The sequence below is a fragment of the Oryzias latipes genome, chromosome 7 (genome assembly GCF_053564925.1).
Source record: "Oryzias latipes strain Hd-rR chromosome 7, Olatipes_Hd-rR_3.1".
Lineage (NCBI taxonomy): Eukaryota > Metazoa > Chordata > Actinopteri > Beloniformes > Adrianichthyidae > Oryzias > Oryzias latipes.
The window spans coordinates 35,234,837-35,250,279 of NC_136243.1; the positions used below are offsets into that span (position 1 = coordinate 35,234,837).

Below are 15,443 nucleotides of genomic sequence, written 5' to 3' on the forward strand. Positions count from 1 at the left end.
TGATTGAGAGGTCTGGGCTCCCCCCCCCCCCTGTCCGTGCACACGCTCAGAGGACAGCGGCTGTTCCGGTTTGGAGGGCATGTCAGGAATAACTTGGGAGGATTGCAGGGATGAGGGACGCGGTCTCCGTGCAGACCCGACCCGTCCAGGCGCGTCCGCCTGTCCGCCGCTCCGGCTCCAGAGACCCTTCAGGATGCAGGCGGGTGGTTTCTGTGCTCTGGCCTGCATCCGAGGGTCTGTTCAGCAGAGGGGGGGCTTTTCTGAGGAGCTGCTGAAAGCTTTGTGGGATGGAAGGAGGTGGGGCACATGGGTAATGTGGTAACACGCAAAACACACGGGTTTCTGCCTGAAATGCAGACGCTTCTGCAGCTCCTCCTCTATTCAGTTCAGTTGTGTTTCTGCAGCCCAACATTACAAAGCAGAACATAAAGTCAGTTCTAAATATGGTCGCTGATTGCTAAACTAAACTGGGCGTCGCCGCCGTCCTCGCCTCATTTGCATTCAAACCCAGACGCTGCGTCTATTTTTAGTTTTTAATTAACTATGATGGGATGAAAATGCTGCAATGTGGACCATGAGTTTGTCCACCCCCCCAAATACCCCCCCCCCCCACATCCCTGGAAGCTGTATGGAGAATGAGGTGAAGGATTTACCGACAGAATCGTCCGCCCCGCTGGCCTCTGTCGGGACGCCGCCGCCGCTGCTCTCCTCCAGGTCGTCTCCGCTCGGCTCCCCGCTGCCCGAGCCCTCAAAGGAGGTCACTGCAGCCGCGGCGGGGGCGGGGCTGCTGTGAGAGAGGGAGGTTATGATGGATGCTGCCGTGGTGGGCTGCAGCGCCTGAGGCTGGGTGTGAATGGGGTGGCGGGCGCTGCTGTGGGTGGGAAGGGCGGTGGCGGTCGACGCCCACTCGGTGAATGCCGTCATCGGAGGCGGGACGGCCCACACATTGTCAGGGTTGAAGGGGGCGGGGGTGGTGATGGCGGCGGCTGGGACGGTTGAGCTCGGTGTGGTGGGGGGGTGGGGGTCTGCTGGTTCGAAGATGGATTCTGGTGGAGGGAAGTGGAGGAAGCAATGAATGGATGAATGGAAATGTGACCTTCACCCTGAAATCCCGACAGAACGTCAGGAAGAACAGTGGAGGAGAGCCGAGCTTCATCCTCAGCTCATGAAGCCGTTCACTGGTCAGCTGTTCACTGATCAGCTGTTCCCTGGTCAGCTGTTCACTGGTCAGCTAATCACTGATCAGCTGTTCACTGGTCAGCTGTTCACTGGTCAGCTGTTCACTGGTCAGCTGTTCACTGATCAGCTGTTCACTGGTCAGCTGTTCACTGGTCAGCTGTTCACTGATCAGCTGTTCACTGGTCAGCTGTTCACTGATCAACTGTTCACTGGTCAGCTGTTCACTGGTCAGCTGTTCACTGATCAGTTGTTCACTGGTCAGCTGTTCACTGATCAGCTGTTCACTGGTCAGCTGTTCACTGGTCAGCTGTTCACTGATCAGCTGTTCACTGGTCAGCTGTTCACTGGTCAGCTGTTCACTGATCAGCTGTTCACTGGTCAGCTGTTCACTGATCAGTTGTTCACTGGTCAGCTGTTCACTGATCAGTTGTTCACTGGTCAGCTGTTCACTGGTCAGCTGTTCACTGATCAGCTGTTCACTGGTCAGCTGTTCACTGGTCAGCTGTTCACTGATCAGCTGTTCACTGGTCAGCTGTTCACTGGTCAGCTGTTCACTGGTCAGCTGTTCACTGGTCAGCTGTTCACTGGTCAGCTGTTCACTGGTCAGCTGTTCACTGATCAGCTGTTCACTGGTTCACAGGTTTTCATTCAGAGTTTTCTAAAAGAAACACAAATTGATCTTGGCCCTCTTATTTTAAAAATCTTATAACATTGTTACAGTCCTTTTTTATTTTTATTTTTTTTCCAATAAAATTCCATCTTATACTTTTGAACATACATTTTTCTTAAATGTTTTTTTGTTTTAAAAAACCTGAATATTTTTTAAGTTGCTTTTGACTTTAAAAAGTAACCAATGGGAACTGCAGAATGAATTTACTGATTTCAACGGATTTTCAACATATTTTTTGTAAAAGCAAAATCTAAACTATTTGTCATTTTCCTGGGTTTCTGGCTCCATAGATCACATGAAAATGCATTTTTCTATGAAAATGAGAGACGCTTCAACCAAATAAAAAGGATCAAAGGTTCTTGGATAAATAACAAGCTAAAAACAGATTATTCATTGACAAACAAAGGTTCATTACAAATCAAAAGACTTTTTTAGGTTCCGACAAACAAGTGATTACTGGAAAAAAACAGGTAAAATGAAAAACTTAACATTTAACAAAAGATTTTTTCAGAATCTTGAAAGGCTGCCTATAGTTTAAAAAATCTATTTATATGACAAACAATGAATGACTCCATGTAAAAAAAAGAAAATAGTCCACAAATAAAGAAAAATAGGAAAAAACATGATTTTCACAACAGCGCTTCACAGATTTACCAAAATGTATTGCTGGAAGAATCTTATAAAATATTTAAAAATCTACATACATAAAAATGGGAATGTCTGTAAAGATTGGAAAAGTAAGAACGTTAAACTTAGTGTTACAGACACAGATACCCGTCGATTTGGTCAATCTCTAACCTAAAGGTCATGTCATTACTAAACCTGGATGTTCAAATTTGTTCTCTGGTCTCGACTCCTCCCCCCCGGGGGGGGGTTGAATACACAGGTGGTTAACAACCCCCCCCCCCCCCCTATTAACGCTGAGAGTCAAGCGCGCTCTCAGAGCAGACACTCCACCAACGGGCCACTGAGCTGGTCACCCTCTTGCAGTCCTCTGACAGGACTTCCTGGACCCATATTTGGTTTCTGACATTAAACTAGAAGAATGTTCCGCTCAGCTAAAACAGAATCTTTCTATTCTGCCCTCTGTGAGGTTCCTACCTCCTCCTCTGCTGTCTTCCACTGAGCAAAACTTCCCATCATCCACCAACCGATGCTGCCAACTTGGCAGCTTTGTTGCCATGGTTACAGTGGCACATCCAACATTGTTTGGCCATGAAAGCCTTCATGAAAACCAGCTGGTCAAAATATGTGCAATAGATGTTCAATGCGTTTGCTTTAAACATTTCACCACAACAATCATTTTGCTAAAATTACATTTTCGTTTTTTTCTCTTTTCATTTTAGCAAAAATATTTTAAAGTATTTCTGAAATATAGATGTTCAGATTAGAATTTCAGAAACAATATTTGTGTCAAGTGTGCCAGGATTTAAATATTAAAGACAGACAGATATGAGGATCATAAAAGCATAGGACAAATATTTAAATGTAATTACTAGTCGTAAAAAAATTAAATAATGTCAATCAAACTCACTAAAGACAGAATAAAAGTATAAAAGTAATAGAAGTAGTAAAAGTAGTTGAGCGTTCAGTGACCCAGAACCTGAAACCAGCTAACTCTGTTCAGGTTGTGACTGCCTTCGTTTTCTTCTAAGTCCAGCATCTCCTTCACTTTAGTTCATCAAATCATCATGAAAATACAAGAATGCCTTTTTTTAAGCCAAACTCTTTGATGTGGATGAGATCTTTATTGCATAAACGCGGGTGAATATGGAAAAAGCCGTTCTCCGTGTTCAGCCCTGCATGCGTGTTCTGCCTGCAGATCCGTTCCGCCTCCTGCAGGTTCACTTCTTCTTCAGCTCCCATGGCTGCTTTGTGTGCGTTTGTGCTCCTGTCAACGCTCACTTGTGCTTGTTTGTTCGCTGTGTGCTGCGGGTACACATGCGTATGAATTATATATCCATATTCAAATGCTGCCCTGCAGAAGTGAGTCTTTAATCACCAACAGCCCAGGCCTCCAGTGATGAATGATTGATAGAAATGGGGCAAAAAAAGGCAGCTTTGCTCCGGCTTCAAAGACGGCAGGCTGCTGCTCTCAGAGAGCGTGAGCATCCGTCAACGCCACCACAACCACTCTGCTGTCAACAAACACGCACAGACACACAAACAGCAACACACACACACACACACACAAAAAAAGACTCCAAATGAGGGAGAGAGAACAGCCTGTGTGCAAAGAGACCATCATTACCCATGCAAAACGCTCCGGAGCAAACGGACAAAGTGTTTGCGATGACAGAACGATAAATAGGACAAAAACTCCTAAGGGGGAGGGGGGCGTACTCTGGCTGGGAGAAACTAAACGAACACTTCAGGCTGAGTGAAACTGGAGATGCAGGACTGGTAATTCTGCTGCATCCCACGTGCAGCGATGTAAATGACTGGCAAAAGACCAACAAAAGATTTTTCAAAAGCTGCAGATTTAGGACTCATTAGGATTCACTCACCATTACGGCGCTTCTAACACTTAATTATATCGCTCTGATCTCAAAGCTGATTGGCGGTTATTTACTGAGGCGTGAAACTCCAACGCTCCGGGTTCTTCGGGCGCAGAGAGAGACGCCTGGAAACGCAGGGCTCTGAAGTGGAGCATCCAGAGAGGCGATGCTACCACTGAGAGAGCTGCTATGCCTTCCCTTTCCTCCTGGCTGCACCTGTCAGTCAGGTGCCAAGCGCGGCGTCAAGCAGCCCCCCCCCTACCTGGAAAGAGGGGGGTGTGCGCGCCTCCAACGGCGAGCTGTGTGACACGTGATGAGGATGGCTCTCCGACAGCTCCAGCTGTGCCGTCTGATCAGCTGATCTTGCCAACTGTTTTACTTCCTCAGAAAACATGACCCATAATGCCGAGGGGGAAAGGGGGGGGGGATGAGGATGATCATCATTTTGGACCCACCGGTGATCGTGCTTAGCGCTGAAAGGTGCTTCTTTGGATTGTTTGCGGCGTCGGCCGCACGGCGCGGACGAACCAAAACAAGACGAATAACAGCTTTAAATCAGACAAAAGAGCAGGAGGAAACAGGCGGAGCGAAGACTCCGACAGGACATGGAGGACGGCGCCGGTCCTGACTAACACGCCAGCAGAAGGCTGCTCGCCACATATGCCGCCAATCGGTGCCAATTTGCCACAAACCCACAGGTGACAGCCCCATATGGGAGAGGCTGGTCTCTGCAAAGATGGTGGCCATTTCCCGCCTCTGCCAGAATGCACTGATCAGTACAAACCCCCCCCCCCCCGGTAATTTCTGCACTCATGCAGGATTTTTTCAGTTAGCTCTCCGTGAGCCAAGAAGGCTCCTCCCCCAACTTTTGGGCTACTTAGAGAGTTCAAAGGGGGCTGGGTGACATCACGGTTGGCTGCAAAATCAAAAGCAGAAAAGATTTCAGAGGCTTTTCCTGCCGGCGTGGCGTTTTCTTTACAGCCGGCGCGGCGTTCTCTGTGCAGCCGGCGTGGCGTTCTCTGTGCAGCCGGCGTGGCGTTCTCTGTGCAGCCGTTGCCCTCAGAAAAAGCTCCAAAAACTCCATTTGACTCATTTATGAAGGCCCAGGGCGGCTCGCCGTGCATTAGCATGCGGCGGCGTGGAGGCAGGCCGTCTGGAGGCACTGCGTGGAACCAGGGGGTGGGAGGGGCCGTGGTGGGGCGAGGGGTGGAGGCAGAGGAAATGCTAATTCGCACCCAGCCACTCGTGAAATGAGCTGGAGATCTAACCCCGCAACCTGACAGCAGCCGGAAACCTGCGGCGCCACCGCATCCCAGAGCACAAACGAAAACATCCTCAGCGGCTGTGGGCGAGCCCCCAGCGCCAGCACACCTGCTCCACCCCCGGGGTGTTGGATGGACCAACACCACACATCCATTTCCAGGTGAGGACCGGCAGGCGCCGCAGGACTCGCCCAGCGCGTGTCCTCTTCCCTTCACTCAGGACAGGCCGGCGTCTCTGCGTTTGCTTCATTAGCATCCAGGTGAATGAGGATTTTTCAATCCACCTGGCGGGGGCTGGAGCCGCGGGCACACAGCTGGCACCACTCCCCCCGCTGCGTTTGCCGCCGCGTGTCGAGCTGCCAGTCCGCCTAACCGTACATGAAGGCTGCAGCCTTGGCCCGTTTCCATTACACCACTCCGAAATATGTCCATCTGCACCTGGGCACGGGGGCGGGACCTTGGCCGTGTACACGTATTCCGTGCGCAGGCACGTGCGCTCTGGCAGCTCCATGTTTGAACTGACATGTTCCCCAGCAGGGGGGGTTAGGGAGGAAGCCAAATCCCAGCAGAAGGCTGAGGAAGCAGCAGGGAGGCGTCTCTGCTTCAGCATCTGGGATGGAAAAGCTTAAGCTTTAGTCTACTTATAAAAAAAAAACCAACTCAAAATCCATAGAATAAATTGTGCTGAATGTTAGCCGTCATCATCCTGTCTGCGATTCTTTCAAATGACTCCTCATCTGCAGACCGGGCAAATGGAAACCACGCTCTGCTGCTCAAATGCTGCAGGATTCTGGGATTTCGGAGCAGAGCGATGGAAGAAGCAGCAGCAGCAGCAGCAGCAGCAGGAGGGTCATTTCAGGCCAACGCTCATTACCTTCTTGGACAGGGACAACGCCATCGGCGCTCTGTGATCCGCGGGTCTCACCTGTGCACTGTCCGGTGTGAGCGACGAGGATGTCCTTGTCCTGCCTGCAGGCGATGGTCTTCAGCTGGCACTGGTCAGCGTAGGTCACTCCGTCCGAGCCGCACACCTGCTCCACGGCGACAGAGCGACGGACGTTAGCGCCCCACGTGCCGCCGACGCCACTTTCTGCTGTCTGAAGACCCACCTTGGTTTTGTTCTTGACGTCGCAGTCGGGGGACGGACACTCGCAGTGGGCCTGACCGTTGACCACAATGCACGTGGCTCCAAACCCGCAGACCAGGTCTGCACAGGAGCCGGGGGCCTCCGGGCCTGCAGACAAGCGGGCTTCATTAGTTCCTCATGCAGAGAGGCGCTGATGAGCAGCGGCGGCAGCTGCCTTAAGAACATTTCACCTGCATGAACATGTGGCGCTAAATTACCACTAAAACACTCATCCATATTTAATCAACTTTAGCTCACAATCATCAAACTAAAGTTCTGCTTGTTAAACATCCGTTAAATTGGTTTTCTGAGCTCGGTAATGGATTGTGGAACACAAAGTGCAGGATTTGTTCTGTGCTTTTGTCACGTTTACGTTCTAATAACAGCAGAGAGCGAAGCTGCTTGGAGTTATGTTTTCATGACGTCCAACCATCAAAAGGTCTGCATCCCCTGAACCTTAAGTCTTGGTCACATGCAGGTCAACGGGAGGTCAAGCCATACAGGTGTTTGGGTTGACTGGGGCCGTGGATGGTCATGGATCTGCTGCACCTTACAGACCCCACTCTGAAGAAAATGGGGTTTTTGACATCATCTTGTAGCGTTTTTCTTATGTTAAGGAAATTTAAGACTTTCTTTGTTCAAAATGTTGTGAACCAGATAAAAAAAAAATGCTGTTTGAAAAATATCGTACTTGTGACGTAGAACATCTGCTGGGTGGGGCCTCAAGCTCGTTTTTATCAATTAAAAATGAGATTTACAAGAATTCAAGACAATTTAAGGCCTAGTTTTAGTTCAATTAAATGTAAGACCATTAAAGACTATTTAAAGGGTCTATATCATGCTTTTCTTAAGCCTTTATCCATATATATGATAATAAATAACCCAGTAAAAAACAAAACTCATTTTTCAAGACGACTCGATCTCTGAGGCTCCGCCCATTTCATGATCAACCTCGGCTGCGAACAACAACATCCAAACTTTTACAAAGACGGACGCACATATTGTTCATGTGAAATGAAAGCGTTTATCCGATCACCGCTAGCTCAGCTGAGAAAGTGGGCGTGTCTGTTAGCCTGGAGGCGGAGCTAGCAGCGCAGACTCTTCCTGGAAGGGGCGGTTCCTCACTTTGTGATGTCACAATGTGAGAACGCACACATTTTGGAGGATTGGGAGGGGCTCAGAGAGCATGTTTTTAGAGGAATGAATGGATCAAAATCCCACTTTTGGTTGTTTTTAGTGCGGAATGAACATTATAAAACACTTAAAAGCTTCAAAAAGTTGATTTTGCGTTTTTAGAAGCCCTTTAAGGATCCATGATCACCATACTTGATGTGTGATCCTTTCCACCTGCAAAGACAGTCAGGACTCAGGCTTTAGCTGCTCGTCGAGTCGATTCTTCAAATCCAGCGATTTTTAGCCTTAAAACTGAATTTACAGAATCGCCCCGGAGCGCGGGTAACGGTTTGAGGAGTTTTTTCCTATTTTCCTCTTCAGCAGGAGGATAATGAAGCAGCCTAAAGGATAGAGACGAAAACCAACTTCTGATTTTAAGTATGGAGATAAAGACTCTATCAATGTTTATTTTAGAATGATCCTTTACTGCAGTTTGAGCAAAACTCACTGCATTAAATAAAAATAAAGTGTGTTTTTCAGCAGCAGCAGCTGCAGCCATAAATCTGCATTCAGGCTGTCAGTTTGGGGTTTTTGCATCGTAGCTGCATCACCCGGAGCAACACCCCCCAACCCCCTGAGGGTCTACGTGCTGCACCCCCTAAGTGGCGTATCTTTTCATCTTGAAGGATGTGTGGCGAGGAGCGCCTGAGCCACGGCGCCGCGGCTGCCGGCTTCATTAGGAGTCTGACTTCCAGTCAATATCAGACGGTGCATCTTAATCAAGGAGCGGCGAGCCCCCACAGCAGGAACTAACCTTTCCTTCAATAGGCTTTCAGTTTGTGCAATCATAGGCGTGGTTCGCCATAATAATCCAAAATATTGAACGGTCTTTGCATAGAAAATCCAAACTGCAGCAGCAGAAGGTGATCCAAAGGCTTTTGTTCACTTCACTGTTTTCCTAATCACTATTGATTAACCATCTTACAGCCACTTTCTCCTCCGCCAATACGCCTGATGGATGTTGAGACGACACGAGGAAGTCTATCCACCAATCAGACGAGCGACAGAGGCTCCTCCTACCGCTGTCACAGCCGTTCATGCCCATCTTGCTTCCATCCGGACACACGTTGCACTTCAGGCCCTTCACCGCCGTCTTACAGGAGCACAGGCCCGACATCTGCTCGCAGTCGTCCCGGATCGAGCCCACGGGATCGCAGCTGCACGCTGGCGTGAAGAGGAAGAGGAAGAGGAGGAAGATTGATTAGCACAAAGTCAGTCAATTAGCAATGACGACAGGAGGGGGGGGGGGATGGCTGGCCTTACACAGCGGATTTGGAGTGATCTGTGTACCCTGACGAAGATAAATCTTTGTCTTCCAGTCAAAGGTTGGGAAAAGTTCAGCTCGCCTTGGGGGCCAAAGTGAGCAGAGGAGGACGGGGGGGGTGAGTGTAAAGGAGATGGATGAAAACAGCCTGGGGGAAGGACATCAACCCCGTTCTTTGGGTTGTTCTGGCCGCTGCTCTGCGGGCCGTGTGCTTGCTTTGGGTAAACCTTGTTAAGGTCAGGATCGTCGGAGGATCCTGCAGGCGTCCTGCTGCTGACTGAAATGGCTCTCCGGCTCTGGGAGTCCATGTCCGACAATAACTCAGCGGCAGGAAACAAGCCGGGCAGCATATTGAGTTACGTGGAGACAAACAACGGGTCCTGACCTGCCGCTGCACCCGAATACAGATGAGGGGCGTCTCTGTCCGCTTTGCTTTGGCGGGAATCGAGAAAGAAAGCAGAAAGTAGCCTCTGCTACTACCGTTACTGATATTACGTTTTTTATAACCTTGTCATGTTTTTCAACTTTTGCTGTTTTGCAACTTTTTTGTGAAATTTTCCTTCTTTTCTTTTACAGTGCACTTGGTTCTGTGCTCTGATTGGCTATAGAGTCAATCAATCTCCTCTGAGCCGTGTCTGCGTACAGAATGTGTTCAGTTTGAGACATCTTCAGATCTTTGTGTGAAGTTTTGAACTTTTACGGTTTAAACAACAGAGAACGTCTAAAAATGTTCCAGTTTGTCAGAGAAAAGTGTAGAAAGTGTCCAGTGAGCAGTTTTCCTGCCTTAAGTCAGCGGCCCCTGACCTTTTTTGAGGCCAAAGACCGGCTTGTAGCCTTCAGTTTCTCTCAACTGTTGAGGGTAAAGTTTACCAGCCTTGTGGTAGAGTGTCCGACCTGTGACTGAAAGGTCGTGAGTTCAAATCCAGGCCGAGTCGTACCAAAGACTCAAAAAATGGGACCCAAATTTCACAGAGAGTGACAGATAATGGGACTCTAATCTTTATACTCTGTAAAATATCTGCAGCTGCTTTAAACTTGTTAAATTTTTTTCACTAGATTTCCTGTAGGAACCATTCAAATGTGATAGAGATTTAGCTGAACATACTGCATTATTATTATGGTCTGTGGGAACAACTTTCACTCTAAATCAATTTCTGTTTTCTTTCTGTTAAAAGCAGCTTTCTTTTATTTTGAAGTCAGAGGCGCTTCTTCTGTTTCCTCTTTTCTGCTAAAAGAAACTTTCCAAATATTTTTGGTTTGTTAACTTTACCATCTAGGGAGGTTTTAGTTTAGTGGTCGTAACTGAGCGTCACGGCGGGTCGGATGTGGCTTAGAGAATCTGCTTCCAAAAAAACAAAACAAAAAGAGAATCAGATTAGAAATCAAAGTGAACAAATGCAGCCCAGTACGGTTCTGCTGCCTGGGGGATGAGGACCACTCAAGGCTTGAGGAGCCTTATAATATCTGTGATAAACGGGATACTTTGCTGGTTATTTTTGGAACATAACTGATTAACGATGGAACACAGTACTCCATACAAATGAAATACAGATCTTGTTTTTCTGACTGTTCAGATGACATTTTCATGAAGACCCAACATGGTTTTGTCATTGGTCCAGTGATGTATGGATTATTTCACTGTTTTGCATTTTTACAAGGACCTGGAGACTTTTTTCACTCCCTGGAGGAGGAGGAGGAGGATGAATCTGCTTCACAGGTTTGTGGTTTCATTTTTCTCAGAGTTCTGCTGCATAAAGACTTTCTGTTTACATGCAGAGTCAAAGTTTTACACTCGCAGCAAATCTGAGTAAAAAAAAAAAACGTGCAGGTCTTTACGCACACTAGAGAAATGTTCCATGACCTCCAGCCTTCCCGTTTGACCTCCAGGAGGTGATGAAACATGGTTCAGGGGAATGGAGAATGTAAGAACGCCTCGGCGCTGACGGACTCTTACGTGTGCATCCACTCATGTTCTCCGTCACGATCCCACGGAAGTTCCAGAAGCCCGGCTCACAGCGGTCGCACTTCTGCCCCCCGACGCCGGGCTTACAGGAGCACTGCCCCGTGGCGGGGTCACATGTTCCCTTGTAGGAGCCGTACAGGTTACACTGACAAGTACCTGGGGAGGAAAAGAGCAACACGAATGCTTCAGGGGATGATCCATTATCCTGTAGTTCATAGCTGCTGCTGAACGTGTTTTTGGAGAATGTAAACGTTGCGTTCTGGATTTATAGAAGGTTTGCTAAAAACCTGTTCCACCAATAAAAAAGGATAAAGTGCTTTTAGGTGAGTTTTCTTCACGTCCCATCCATCAGTCTCCTGATTCCTAATCTCCATCTGTGTGCTCTCATTAGTTAGGATCATGCGGTGATTTTCAGCCTCATCAGAATTCCTCTTGGATTAGGATGAAACCCTTTTTATTTGTGCAGATTTGGAGCTATAATTACAGTCGAGGACGCTCCAAATGCTGCTGCAGCCGTAGGTGGTCTACATGTGAGCGTGCTTTGTTCAGGTGCATGGAGGAACTCACTGGGGCATCCCGCCTGCCCCGCTCCTAAGGCGGCCGTGGCGTTGTCGGAGCAGCAGCCGTGCGCAGACTGGCTGCAGTGCTGGGCTGCCGTCAGCGCCGTCGGGGTCACAGCTGAGAGCGCTGATGAGGGGAAGGGAGATGGCACAAACAGAGACAGAAGAACATTGGAGTGATTACTGTAGCGTGGAGCCCGCCGCTCGTGGCGGGACGGAGATTAGACGACACAATCTCTGAGCAACTTTTTGCCAACAATAAGACCGGCTTGAGGAGCAAAGGTGGAGAGGCTGGCAGGCGGCAGCAAGATAACAATTCTATTTGCGTCGCTCCCCACAATGGCTAGAAAAATTGGGAGGAAAATGATGCTATTACCTCCAGTGCAAACAAACAATGGCGTTTCTGGTGAATGCAGCGGCTGACATTTCCCATCCACTAGCAGGCATGTTCTGTTCATTTGTCCTCCTCTAATATGGATTTGCACTGCCACCACGCAACTTTGTTGCAGTAAAAAAGCTGCAGCATAGTGTAAGGGATTGAGTCCAACAGCTGCTGCTTTACGCGTGAGTGTGGACTCTTTTGTTTGTGACAAACTGGTGTGACGACGGCACCGAATGCAGAGTGACATTCAACAACAACAACAACACAAAAAACTCACATCCCTGGAAACTGGAAGACTACAGGTAAACATGCAGAGGGAGGAACTGGGGTTTCTATAACCCTTAGTCACATGCACCCATACGGTGGGGGGGGTCGACCCGTAGGAGTTCTGCAGGTCTTTCGGTGGTCCGGGTCCATGGAGGGTCGAAGAAAGGAGCGCAGGTGAGTGAAGGCTTGTAGGGTCAGTTAGAGGCACTTATGACGTGGGGGGGGGCTGTCATACCGCGCCCACACTTTATCCGCTAGGAAGATGTGAGTACTGACTCAGTTTTGACTGCACACAACTGCTGCACGTGCGGGGTGTGCACGTGATAAGTTAGGGACGTCCACACAAACTACACCCTGATTGTCTTATCGCCTCATTTCTAACAGTCAGGCTGCAGCGAGGAGCGTGCACGTGTCACATGGACAGCACTAACGGGATCCTTGCTCAGTGTGAGGATTTGAGGGGGGGGGGTTTAAAAATAAAAGATAATCCTGTCCGACACACCTGCGTGTCACCTACTTCCCCTTAGGTGTTGTCGCCTGCAGCATGAACGTAAAAAAATGTATTTAAATGGGGAAGAAGACGCGTTTAATCAACCAACCAATCAGGATCTCAGCTTTGGCCTGAGGTGATCAGCAGCCAACAAGGAGCAGATTCTGATCGTTCTCCTCCAGAACTTTAGGACTTTTTCCTATCTTGCTTAAGGAGGATAAGGATAAAATAATATTTTTATTTTTTCTCTCCTCAGAATGATCCGGGACAGCAAGTCGTCAAATCGGGTCACACACGAAAGAACGGCGCCTTTTTCAGACGCAGCTCCTACCTTTATCAACACGTTATTGGTCAAGTGGCAAAGAGAGCGGACGCAGATCTGACGCTTGAATCCCGTTTGGTTTGAACGCAGCATTAGACTTTAATGACTGGGGCAAAAACCTGCATTTTGGAGGGAAACGTCAAGTTGTGGCCAAAAACCGGAAGAAACCAAAGAGATTTTTTTCTCTGCCTCTTTTCTCCTCGGCCGGTTTTTTGTTGCTCATTTGGAGTTTGGAGGCCGGAGAAGCAGGGGCCATAAATCACAGCGTTGCTGGTGAGGATATGAGCCTCGGTTAATGCTCATGACTCGGCTGGCTCTTTTTCCACCGCTTTCCCTCTTCACAGATGGGCTTTGGACACACTTCATTTAACTTGCCACTTTCCTGCGCTCCGTTCATATCTGTACTGAGCCTATTAGGAAAAGGAAAAGTTTTAATTTCATACGCTCCTCCACCCTTCGAGGATTTCTTCCCCTTCAGTACCAACAGTCCAGCTCAGTGCAAAGGGGAAGATTAGCCTCATAGTTCTCTCTTCTGCTGAAACCACGAACTCCACTTTGAGTTGGCTCGAGCTTTTAACAACTGACTTGATGTTAAAGAGAATAAAAGTTCCAGTGTTTGAGGGTCACAGGAAGTTTCTCCTCATTGAGCAAATGTGGACGGTGGTTAAATATTCCTGCATTAGAACCTTTCAGGAACAGAGACCGACTCTCTGTGGAGTCCAGGGCAGCGGGGCAGTGGGGCAGCGGGGCAGCGGGGCAGCGGGACAGCAGGCGCCCATGGAGCCGACGCTGCCACCTCCCTCCTTCCCTTAAACCCTCGCTGCCCGGGTCTCTTTGGGACCTCCGGGGCATTGAAACGGGGTGCAGAAGATCACTCAGAATCCTCCAGAGCTCCTTTCTGCTTCCGTTCTCCAGCCGGTGCCTCCAAAAGCCAAGAAGCACAAAGCCAACCTTTGCTTCTCAGCCACAGACTAAACAATCGGTCTGATAAAACCACGGACAGCAAAGAGAGGGAGAGTTCATGAGGAAAGAAGTGGTGTCCTCCGGTTCAAGAGGAGAGTTTAATATCCTAAGCTGCTGAGAGTGCCTAGAAGGAAAAAGTGGATCATTAATGCGAAGAGCCTGCCCTCAAGCAGGAGTAAAACCCCCCACCCAACAGCTTCCTCACATGACCTGAAAACTCTGCAGGAGTAAATTTAAGATGACCATGAATGACGTCCATCTTTGCTCTGTGCTTCTCTGGCTAACCGCAGGGAAACAGCAGAGAGAGCCACGGCTGGGACTCATCAAAGATGATCAAATGGGAGGAGCAATGAGATGGGAGTGACGGTGGGGAGTCGTGGGGGGGTACCTCTGCCATGCAATGCACCAACCTGCACAGGGGCCGTGGTTTTGAATGGAGACCAACTCTCGCCGGTCACATCCAGCCTTCTTCAGCTCGCACTCGTTGCTGTAGTTTTTCCCGTCGGAACCGCAAACCTGCAGAAAACGACAGCAAAATGCCACTGACGGCGTTTCCCGCAGGGGGGGGGGTTCGCAAACACAGAGAGCTGCTGCTGGCTCTGAAAACAGAAACTAGAAAATAACGTTTACAAGAAGAAGAGGAGAAGGTTAAGATCATCGTCTGTATCTGAGAACTGGAGTGAGAGAGCGTGATTTTATTGTCATATGGACGCCGCCATGCTGGAGCCAGATATCAACTATGTCTGAATTCCTTCCTTTCTCCCTAACTACTACAAAATGATATCGATGCTCACGGCGATTATTTATGAATCCACTGTGTCTGATGATTAAAACGTTGATGGTTTATGAAAAAAATTACACTTAAATACATTTTTTTCACAAAAATTGTTCAAACGCAAGGCATTGTGGTAAAAAAAGGCATCAGATCCAGAACGGTTCTTCTGACCAAGAGAAAGAGTCACAGCTGTTTATTTCTCTGTAAAGGTCTATGGGATTTTGGCTTCTTGGAGCCACTTCCTGTTTGGAACGCCAGGGGGGAGGGGCCACTCAGTCCAGTTCTCAGATACAGTCAATGGTTAAGATTAACTGCACCGACACTCATTTTACTTGACCTAATGTACGAGTGAGGCGCCTTCAAGGTCAGAAAGTTGGAGGTCATAAGAAGACCAACACTTTAAAAATTAGAATACTATAAGACTTTTCTAGAAACCACAGTTCTTTGCTAAGTTTGAGTAAAATTTGTGGGTTTAAACCAGAAACCAGAGAGTGATTGTGTGACAGAGCCGTTCTATGAAGACATTATCGGCAGGAAAGCTGACGTTTT

At 48.4% G+C, this 15,443-nt stretch overlaps 1 protein-coding gene across 20 annotated transcripts in view; it reads right to left on the reverse strand.

The window, feature by feature from the left end:
* agrn (agrin) overlaps window positions 1–15,443 on the reverse strand; it is a 241,860-nt gene that overhangs the window by 37,379 nt on the left and 189,038 nt on the right. For 15 of the 20 annotated variants that reach the window (XM_078949682.1, XM_078949680.1, XM_078949683.1 and 12 more), the window contains 7 exons: window positions 14,530–14,635; window positions 11,703–11,822; window positions 11,127–11,291; window positions 8,929–9,072; window positions 6,719–6,843; window positions 6,535–6,640; window positions 654–1,046 (listed from right to left, as the gene is read on the reverse strand). In XM_078949682.1, coding sequence (XP_078805808.1) covers window positions 654–1,046; window positions 6,535–6,640; window positions 6,719–6,843; window positions 8,929–9,072; window positions 11,127–11,291; window positions 11,703–11,822; window positions 14,530–14,635 — 1,159 coding nt within the window. The remainder of the gene's footprint in view (window positions 1–653; window positions 1,047–6,534; window positions 6,641–6,718; window positions 6,844–8,928; window positions 9,073–11,126; window positions 11,292–11,702; window positions 11,823–14,529; window positions 14,636–15,443) is intronic. The other 5 variants (XM_078949687.1, XM_023956317.2, XM_078949688.1 and 2 more) reach the window with 2 other exon arrangements.